This window comes from Bison bison, unplaced genomic scaffold (genome assembly GCF_000754665.1).
Source record: "Bison bison bison isolate TAMUID 2011002044 unplaced genomic scaffold, Bison_UMD1.0 scf7180017864270, whole genome shotgun sequence".
Classification (NCBI taxonomy): domain Eukaryota; kingdom Metazoa; phylum Chordata; class Mammalia; order Artiodactyla; family Bovidae; genus Bison; species Bison bison.
The window spans coordinates 8,091,537-8,102,370 of record NW_011494842.1 but is presented as its reverse complement, the minus strand read 5'-3'; the positions used below and the strand labels follow the sequence as shown (position 1 = coordinate 8,102,370).

The window sequence follows — 10,834 nt, the reverse complement described above, 5'->3', positions numbered from 1 at the left end:
TCAAAAGCAGAGACATTGCTTTGCCAACAAAGGTCCGTCTAGTCAAGGCTATGGTTTTTCCAGTGGTCATGTATGGATGTGAGAGTTGGACTATGAAGAAGGCTGAGCGCCGAAGAATTGATGCTTTTGAACTGTGGTGTTGGAGAAGACTCTTGAGAGTTCCTTGGACTGCAAGGAGATCCAACCAGTCCATTCTGAAGGAGATCAGCCCTGGGATTTCTTTGGAAGATGCTAAAGCTGAAACTCCAGTACTTTGGCCACCTCATGCGAAGAGTTGACTCATTGGAAAAGACTCTGATGCTGGGAGGGATTGGGGGCAGGAGGAGAAGGGGACGAGAGAGGATGAGATGGCTGGATGGCATCACTGACTCGATGTACGTGAGTCTGAGTGAACTCTGGGAGTTGGTGATGGACAGGGAGGCCTGGCGTGCTACGATCCATGGGGTCGCAAAGAGTCGGACACGACTGAGCGACTGAACTGAACTGAACAAGTTGAAGTGTATGATAAATGTAAAGTGCTAACTGAAATGTAAAGGGACAAATACACATAACACAAGATTTAAAGCCAACTATAAATATGCAAAATAGAGATTTTAATTAGCACAGAAAATTCTTGTTCAAAATTACTGTCTGCTCTAAACACAGTGGCCTGCAGAATCATTTGAGCCTCAGTCTTCGTTTACGCTATTTTAATGTGCATTTGAATGCGTTTAGGAAGTGCAGGTACTGTGTTGCATAACACTGAGCCTACGATATACCAGTTTTCTCAAAGTATTTAAATTTGCACACTCTGCAACTGTCAGTGAAGATGTTTGACCTCCTGTGCAAATTCCAAAATGACTTTGGAAAACACTGAAATAACCATAGTCTTAAAAGAGCACTAATTTTTTTCTCAGTGATACATACATCATAAAAAGATAACAATGAAACATTTCCCAAAAGATATCCTTTAGGTTCATCATTATATTTTCACGGATTCTCTGGGATTGAAAACACTTCAGAAGTGAACCCCCCCAATTTTCATCCTTTTACAGACATTAACTGGGACCCAAAGAGGCAAAGTGACCTGTCCAAGGTCTTATAGCCAACTGTTAAACTGGTTCCAAAAGTGTCTTTAACTTATTTCCCCAACAAGATTGTGATTTCATCAGGGAAAAGACCAGTGTTTCTGATTATCCTGAGCCCTGTTCTAACACTCAACACACAGTACTGAGATTTGCCCCTGACAGGTGAACTAAGATCTTGTTTATAAAGAATCATGACCCAAATCACACAGTGTTGTATTGCAGTTATATCTCAATAAAGCTGGAAATTAATAAGTAAATAGAACCTAGCTCCCGTTAAGTAGAAAGAATACATTCCTGCTTGGTGTTTGTTGAATGAATGAAGAAATAAATGCAACTTCTGTTCAATGGGTATGCTTGTAGTCAATGGGCCTTCAAAAGGATAAAAGAGCCAACAGGCCCTACAATGGATAAAACTTAACCTCTCAAAGACACAAGCCTTATATGCTTGTTGACACAGGGAAAACAGGCTCGTAGTCCAATTTCATATGCCTGAGAGAGGCAAAATACAGCATTAGCCCAGGTCAACAAATCAATTCCTTTCTTAAAAAAAGAAAAAAGTCAATCCTCATCACACCTAACATTTTGAGCTAGAGCTCAATCCTGATTCAAATGTTTTCCAAGTATATTATTAATACTTTAGCAATTTTTCCACACGTAGAATATAAAAAAATCATCATTCCTAGGGCAGTGAGAATATACTGTAACATATTATAATGGTATGACATTATACATTTGTCTAAATCCATAGAACGTACAATACTAAGAGTGACTCCTACAATAAACTATGAACTCTGGGTAATTATGATGCGTCAAATAGCTTCATTCTTGGCAAAAAAAAAAAAAAAAATATATATATACATATATCATTCTCGTTGAATGATGTTGATAATGGCGAAAGCTCTCACTTTTGTGGTAAACTTAAAGCTGCTCTAAAAAATTAATTCCTCAAAAAAGTAAAAATTAATTAATGTAAAGAAAAAAAAAAAGCAGTTGCAACATTCTCTTCTCCAAGCACAGTCTACAGCAGGACTCAACAACTTGCAACACACATGCCCCTGCCGGGGTAGCACCCAGTAAGGAGGCTTTATAGTAATGTCAAGCAGGGCTCAGGAAGCACAGATGTTCTTAGTTATTATCTTTTTTTCCCTTCCTTTGCTCGAGTCTCAAACTTTCATCAGCAGGATGAAGGTTAATGTGGGTGGGAGTTCTTGCACTTAGACCAGATTCCCCTTTTCTCACCGTCTACTCTCAGTCATATCACATTCCTTAAACTAACCTCAAGTGGTGGGAAATTTTTTGTTACCTTTCCTCCTTCTCTATTTAATATTCTACATTTCTTTTCCCCTTTCATTAGACAGAACACACAAGCTCAAACATAGTATATCTCCCCCACCTGCCAAGCTTGCTCTCTGGGAAATGGGCACTTGGCCTAGGATAAGGGAAGGAGAAACTGAACTCAGGATGGGTGGAGTTAAGTTCATCCCTGGCGTCAACAGAGAGTAGAGGCTGTGGAAGGGCAGCCAGGGTCTGCAATTTCTCACAACAGTCATCCTTTCCAGAAATACCAAAATTTCAATAGGACAAAACATGTAACTCTGAATTCGAGGTGTTCCTTCTCTTGTATGGTATAGCCTATCTGTGAATTGGGGACCAGAGGGAGGTATGCTAATTCAGATTTCGGGAAAGGAACAACAGAGAACTCACACAGGAGCAACTCCCACAACACCTTCTGGAATCTATTGTGCACTCACACATGTGCAACCTGGGCATGTGAGAGCACTACTGCCCCATGTGAGGGCACTCTTGCCAGTGCAGTCAGAAGCCAGTAAGTAAACGCTCCCATCTGAGCCGCATTCCATACAGCTTTCTACAAGACCTTGGTAATTTTCATCCCAGTTGCCCACAATGGTGACCAACTTAATAACGTATTCTCATAGCAGCTTTCTCTCCTTCCCTGTTTCATTTTCCCTAGACCCTGACTACTGGTTCCCAAGAATCTCAGGCCCTGCTTTCCAGGTGTTCCAGGCTAAGGCAACAGAGATGGTCACAAAACTGGGGCAATCAGCACTATCTATCAGCTGTCTAAACTCGTGACGCTGGCCCCTTGTCCCTGAACAGAAATCCAATACTTCAAAGATCAGCATGTATTTCCCATAGGATAAAAGAAATGGAAGAAACCATATGGAACGGGGCTCCACTACATTTCCTGATGTAAACATACCCTTTTAAAAGCTAGGACAGACAATTTGAGAATAAAAATCATGCTAAAAACTCCCTATACTCTTCTCCGTGGAACTCTTGCCAGAACCCACCACTGTCTCTCCAAATAGGGAACAACGTGCCTGAGATGGTGAAAATACGAATATATACCACCCAAATGCACTCTTCTGTATCCATCCCCCATCCCCCAGAAGAGTTGGGTGACAGGAATAAAGAATCTAAATCTAATACTGCAAAGTGGTTCAAGAGTAAAAATGGGCTGGTAATCGTCAAACTCTAGCTGAGAAGGCAAACACAGAAGATTTACTCACACATCATTGAATTCCTCCAGAGACCTTGCAGGTGTGAAAACATCCAACAGACCAATTACCTGTGAGAAAACATAAAAATCAAACAGCGAATAAATATTGAACTTATCCACCATTTATTTTAATAGGAAATAATTCCTATTAAATCCTGCTCCTAGTTCAGTAACGTCACATCCTCATATACTTAATGACTCCAATTCATGTTTTACCCAAATTATACTTTTGCCTCTTATTTGTCAAACATCACTTTTCATAATAAACCATTAAAATCTTCATGTCTTTAGAATTTAGTCAGGTATAGCCATTAGCTTATCAAGAAGCAAAAAGATTTAGGACTCAACTTACACAGGCACTAATAGTTTAACAGAAAAAAGTTGTGCTTTTACAACTGTTGCTATAGTATCATTTTTCTTTTTAAAATAGTATTATTCAATGAAAATTACTATATAATCTTCAAAACTGACATTTTAAAGCCCCAATATATCCTCTCAGTATATTCTTGGTACTGTTCTTATAACATTCTAAATATTAAGATCATTTTTTTATTTTTTAAAAATTTATTTATTGGGACTTCCCTGATGGTCCAGTGGTTAAGAATCTGCTTTTCAATGCAGGGACTTGGGTTCATTCCCTGCTTGGGGAACTAAGATTCCATGTGCTATGGGGCAACCGAGCCCTGGAGCCACAGCAAAAGATCCCGCATGCCTCAGTGAAGATCCTGCCTCAACTAAGGCCCAATGCAGCCAAATAAATAAATATATATATTTTAAATTAATGTATTTACTTTGGCTGCCCTGGGTCTTCATTGCTGCAGGTGGATCACATGGGGTCACAAAGAGTTGGACACGACTGAGTGACTTTCACTCATTCAATCCACACTTACCATACCCCTCTTCCCCAGTTCCTCCTGAAACCCAGACGACTCATTTCTACAAAGCTAGGCACTAAGAAGGCAAGCAAGACACACAATTCATGTGTAATATGCCCAGCAAGATTTAAGAGTATCTGGAAGTGAAACAAACAAAAGCTAAATGGCCTTCATGAAAACTGACCCATAACAGCTCTAAAAGTAAAATATGCTAACACTCAAAATATTATCATGAAAAAGAGCCTTCTAATCAGAAAGTTATGCCATTCAACCAAATACCAATTTTTAAAACTAATTTCAATTACAAACTGAACCCAAAAGGGAAACAAACCAAAAAATTGCCCTGGAAAGCCTTTGCATCTTTTTCCAAAGGAAAGATGGTTATCAATCATCTTCTTATTCAGACAACCGTATATAAGAAAACCAAAATTATCTACAATAGTACTATCCATTATCACTAATATTTTGAGATACTTCGATTTTTCTGATGTACATAAATTAAACTGGAGTAATACTATGTATAATTTTATACCCTGCCTTGTCATTTAACATATGACTATTCTCATGTCCTCAATTGTTTTTCAATCGGGTTTCCCTGGTGGCTCAGTGATAAAGAACCCACCTGCCAATGCCAGAAACATGGGTTTGATCCTTGATCCAGCACGATCCCACATACTGTGGAACAACTAAAACCATCAATTGTTCAATACTCAGCCGTCTTTATGGGCCAACTCTCACACTCGTTGTGGGCTTTCCTGGTGGTTCAGTGGTAAAGAATCCGACCTCCTATGCAGGAGATGCAGGTTCGATTCCTGGGTCAGGAAGATCTCCTGGAGAAGGAAATGGCAACCTACTCCAGTATTCTTGCCCAGGAAATCCCATGGACAGAGGAGCCTGACGGGCTGCAGTCTATGGGGTCGTAGAAGAGTCAGACAAAACTTAGCAACTAGACTCACACCCTTACAGGACTTCAGGAAAAATCATAGCTTTGACGATACAAACCTTTGTCTGCAAAGTTATATCTCTGCTTTTTAATATGCTGTCTAGCTTTGTCTAATGAGCAAGTGTCTTAATTTCATGGCTGCAGTCACCATCTGCAGTGATTTTGGAGCCCAAGAAAATAAAATCTGACATTTTTTCCACAACTATTTGCCATGAAGTGATGGGACTAGATGCCATGATCTTGGTTTTTTGAAAGCTGAGTTTTAAGCCAGCTTTTTCACTCTCCTCTTTCACCCTAATCAAGAGGCTCTTTAGTTCCTCTTTGTTTTGTGTCATTAGAGTGGTGTATCATTTGCATATCTGAGGTTGTTGATATTTCTCCTGGCAATCTTGATTTCAGCTTGTGATTCATCCAGCCTGGCATTTCACATGATGTACTCTGCATATAAGTTAAATAAGCAGGGTAACAATATACAGCCTTGACGTACTCCTATCCCAATTTTGAACCAGTCTGTTGCTCCATGTCCAGTTCTAACTGTTGCTTCTTGACCTGCATATAGGTTTCTCAGAAAACAGGTAAGGTGGTTTAGTACTCCCATTTCTTTAAGAATTTTCCAGAGCTTGTTGTGATCCACAAAGTCAAAGGCTTTAGTGTAGTCAATGAAGCAGATGTTTTTCTGGAATTCCCTTGCTTTTCTATGATCCAATGGCTGCTGGTAACTTGATCTCTGGTTCCTCTTCCTTTTCTAAATCCAGCTTGTACATCTGGAAGTTCTTGATTCATATACTGCTGAAGCCTGCTTGAAGGATTTTGAACATTACTTTGCCAGTATGTGAAATGAGCACAATTGTACAGTAGTTTGAGCATTCTTTGGCATTGCCCTTCTTTTGGATTGTATGAAAACTGACCTTTTCCAGTCCTGTGGCCACTGTTGAGTTTTCCAAATTTGTTGGCATACTCAGTGCAGCACTTTAACAGCATCATCTTTTAGGATTTTAAATAGCTCAGCTGGGATTCCATCACCTCCACTAGTTTTGTTCGTACTAATGTTTCCCAAGGCCCACCTGACTTCAAGCCCAGGATGTCCGGGTCTAGGTGAGTGACCACACCATCGTGGTTATCCATCATTAAGACCTTTTTTTAATAGTTCTTCTGTGTATTCTTGCCACCTCTTTTTAATCTCTTCTGCTTCTGGTAGGTCCTTACCATTTCTTTTACTGTGCTCATCTTTCTGTGAAATGTTCATCATATTTATGGAGTAGTAATCATAAGAAAACACTATAAAACAAAAGTTTCCCAGCATTAAAGTAGATCAGGGGAACATTCCATAATCAATTCATTTCTCATTTTTTAAATGGAAATTTGCTTGTAATTCAAGTTATATTTTAGTACCCTTTCTGCCACTATATGCTTTCAGACACTTTAAAAAGTAACTTAGGAATTAAATACTTTAAAAAGACATTTATAATGCAAATAATCAGCAAGTATCTCTGATGACAGAGATATCTGAATCACTGTTCTATAATGACCCAAAAATTAACAGACAGAAGTTATACATCTTTATTAAACTGACACAACTCAAAAATCACTTTAACTCAGTCACCAAAGACAATTATTTAATGTATTTAACACAAAACACAAAAACCACTTGTTCTATCACAGTAAGATTAAATCTAAGACTCTCAAATAAAATTTATAATAGGATTCCCTAAATCATTTTTAAATTTTAAAATGCACAGATCTCCAGGTCCTTAACCAGGCAATAACAACTTAGCAAAAGGATGCAGCCAGCAGGCTGCTTCCCTTTAATCTGCCTTAGACCAAGTGTTAATGAGATCAAGGTCAAAAGTTCAGTCAGGAACGGGCCAGGTTAAGTTTGTCGCAAATAACTCTTAACAGTCACAGAGGACATCCCCTAGCTCTTGTAAATCCAAATGAAAATTGTGTATGTCATTCATTATCCGGAGAAGGCAATGGCACCCCACTCCAGTACTCTTGCCTGGAAAATCCCATGGATGGAGGAGCCTGGTAGGCTGCAGTCCATGGGGTCACTAAGAGTTGGACACCACTGAGCGACTTCACTTTCACTTTTCATGCATTGGAGAAGGAAATGGCAACCCACTCCAGTGTTCTTGCCTGGAGAATCCCAGGGACGGGGGAGCCTGGTGGGCTGCTGTCTATGGGGTCACACAGAGACGGACACGACTGAAGTGACTTAGCAGCAGCATTCATTATCACTAATAGTATAAATAACTTAAGATAAACTATGAATTGTAAGTCAGAGGCATTTTTGTGTAAAAGATCACTTGTATTACCTGGCACCTAAAAATTCTATTTGGTAGCAATACTTAAATTTTTCAAGAGTTTTAAGTTGCTGTTGCTGCTGCTGTCGTTGGAGGCCTAACAGTAAGCTAAAGCTTGGGACAGTGGCCCAGAACAGTTATTTTTTAAAAATGAAAGAAAAAGGAAGAAGATGATAAAGGAATTCCTCTTAAAATCCTCAATTAAACTTGTAATTGCATCTCACCACCGTGGCCTCTTCGTTTCTACAAACACTGCTGCTGCTGCTGCTGCTGCTGCTGCTGCTAAGTCGCTTCAGTCATGTCCGACTCTGTGCGACCCCACAGACCGCAGCCCACCAGGCTCTCCTGTCCCTGGGATTCTCCAGGCAAGAACACTGGAGTGGGTTGCCATTTCCTTCTCCATTCTACAAACACAGAATGGGCCAAATGTAACCAGCCCAATATCATATAAGACACATTTCAAAGGATCTCAGAACAGAAAATTAAAATAGAAAATACTAAATAAGGTTGTTTTAGTGATCATTAGAAAAGCCAAGGCATGGATTCAGATAACCCAAAATAATTTTTTGCCATAAACACTGGCTTAAAATGACCATGAAATAAAGCAGAACAATAAATTATAGTGCTGGTAATCTTCTAAAACTAGACGTTCTTAAATTAGCATAGGCAACAGCAGTGGGATCCTGGGGCCTCTTGGAGGTGCTTTGGGGTTCCATAAATGTTTGGCTTGCATTCCATTTTCAAAGTATTCTTTATATTTAAAAAGCTATGACAGTGTCTCTGTCACATTTATTAACGTGTAATGAAAAACAACATGCATAATCAACTGTGTTAAAAACCATATGTAAACCCATCAGTTAAGCTGCCAGGCCACCTTGATTTTATGCAGACTTCGGAATAAAGCTTCTCCAGCCAGCTCTTTCCACATATTTCAACTTCTTATAAACATGTCACTGATTAGGAAGGCTGCAGCTCTGCACTGAACTTTTTAAAAATTCAAGTTTGCACATGAATGCTCATATAAAATTACACCGAGGAAAGGAAGTTGTCTGTGGAAAAGGGGACTTTCTCAATAGTATGCAATTAAAACATGAAAATAAATAAGAAGAATCCATAATCCAACTCCAAATTTAAGTCACCATGCTCTCAATTTAGAAGAAATCTGCACTTTGTGAAACAAATGTATTTTGATACATTTTTCTTACTCTGAAGACAAAAAAATTCAATAATTGAAACAGAAAAAAGTCTGAATAGCCAGGTAATTTCTAGATTGTGATTTTTTTTCTACACAGTAACCATCAATCGGGTCAAATGATTCTAAAATCTCTAAGGCCATTGTTTCTATAATGCTACAAATTTTACAATTCCTTTCATACAGCAATCACATAAATCTTTTTAAACTTGATTTTGAAATGGAAAATAAGTGTCCTCAGTCAATTGTTTTTTTTCCACTTTCCTCTAATAATCCAATTGCATTCATTTATTTATGCTATTAGGATTTATAAACCCTCCTATGCAGGATGGCATTGTTTTCAAATTTCCAAACTGACAGCAAAGAAAACATTATATTTAACTTAAACAATGTCTTTGTCACATTTATTAAAATACCTGAATCTGGAAAGGCCGTCTTTTGAAGATTTAGAGGAAAAATTATAATATTAAATTATCTAGAAAATAATACCTATTTAGTGAACCTAAGGCACTCTTCCTCAAACTTCTCCACTGAAAACACCCACAACACCACAAAATACCATGGATTCCCATACTCTGATAATACAGTCTTAAGTAAAACAAGAATACAAAACTTCTTTGTAGTACTTTCTCTTTAAAATCCTTGTGAATTTTGCTTTATCTCATAATACTCATTTTTATTTAAAAAAAATTTTTATAGGCTTTCCCTGTAAAAAGCTTTAAGTAATACCCAAACTCCAGGAAGATGTACCAATTTCATCCCAAGTCTTTCAGTAGCTACGTGACATAATGCAGTGGCCTCTAACACCCCAGTACAAGGATGGTCCAAAGTTTAATGTACTCTAATGCATTTCCATTTGTAGTAATTAAAACACAACTCTTCTAGTCTATTAAACAGCAGAATTTATTCTGCCTTGAATTAATAACTTACATTTTCATGCTTCATATGTTTAAGTAACCGCAGTTCTCTGTAGGTTCTTTTGGCATGAATAATGGACTGAAATGGTCTGGATAGCTTCTTCACTGCGACACGTAACCCAGTTTTTGTGTCAAAAGCAGCACTAAGGAAAAAAAACAAAAAATTCATCAATAAATGTTCTCTAAATATATCAAAATTAGTATTTATAAGGCTATTTGATTTCTAAATTAAATGGGCTTATAATAAAATACAAAATAACTATGAAAATAAAACTTAAAATGACCTATAATCCCACTATGCAAAGTAATGTTAATCATTTTTGGTGTTTCCTTTTTTTTTTTTTTCTATGCATCTAAATCAAGGATCAGCAGACTTTTTCCGTGAAGGGCTAGAGAGTATTTTAAACTTTGTGAGGCATAGGGTCTCTGTCTCAACAACTCAACTCCATGGTTGGAACTGGAAAGCAGACGATAATAAATTTTTAAATGGATGTGGCTGTGTCCCAATAACACAAAAATAGGCAGCCACCTGATCTAGATGAGCCAACAGATTGGGACAAAGAGCTGGATTCCGTCCATCTCCTTGGCCGAGGCCTCACTGTCTCTTTGCCACCAAATGCTGCCTGATCAGAGAGAGACCTTGGAAACCACCATGTTTTCAGGACAGTGAGTTGGCATAAAAATTTCTTTATGAAATACAAAGTATTTGTCACTTTCTAGAAGCTCAGGTAACAGTCGGGAATAAGTTAACATATCTCTGACCTCAGGGAATAGGGGGAGAGAGGAAGAGCAGAATAATAAAATAAATTTCAAATGGTGATGAATGCTATGATTAAAACAGAATAACGGGATAAAGAGTAACAGAAAGCTGGTGGAGCTAGGCTACATTAGCTATGATGTTGGAGGAAGTACATTTGAGCTGAGGGAAGTGAATGATAAGTAGCAACCGTGTAAAGATACAGGGGAAAAGAGCCTCAAGCAGAAAAATATTATTAACATTTACTGAGTCTTTATTA

The 10,834-nt window shown here is 38.2% G+C and overlaps 1 protein-coding gene across 3 annotated transcripts in view; it reads right to left on the bottom strand.

Moving 5' to 3' along the window:
* Positions 1 to 10,834, bottom strand: part of MAPK14 (mitogen-activated protein kinase 14) — a 75,934-nt gene that overhangs the window by 39,323 nt on the left and 25,777 nt on the right. For all 3 annotated transcript variants that reach the window (XM_010848653.1, XM_010848654.1, XM_010848655.1), the window contains exons 2-3: positions 9,832 to 9,961; positions 3,599 to 3,657 (exon numbers count right to left, since the gene is read on the bottom strand). In XM_010848653.1, the coding sequence (XP_010846955.1) occupies positions 3,599 to 3,657; positions 9,832 to 9,961 (189 nt within the window). The remainder of the gene's footprint in view (positions 1 to 3,598; positions 3,658 to 9,831; positions 9,962 to 10,834) is intronic.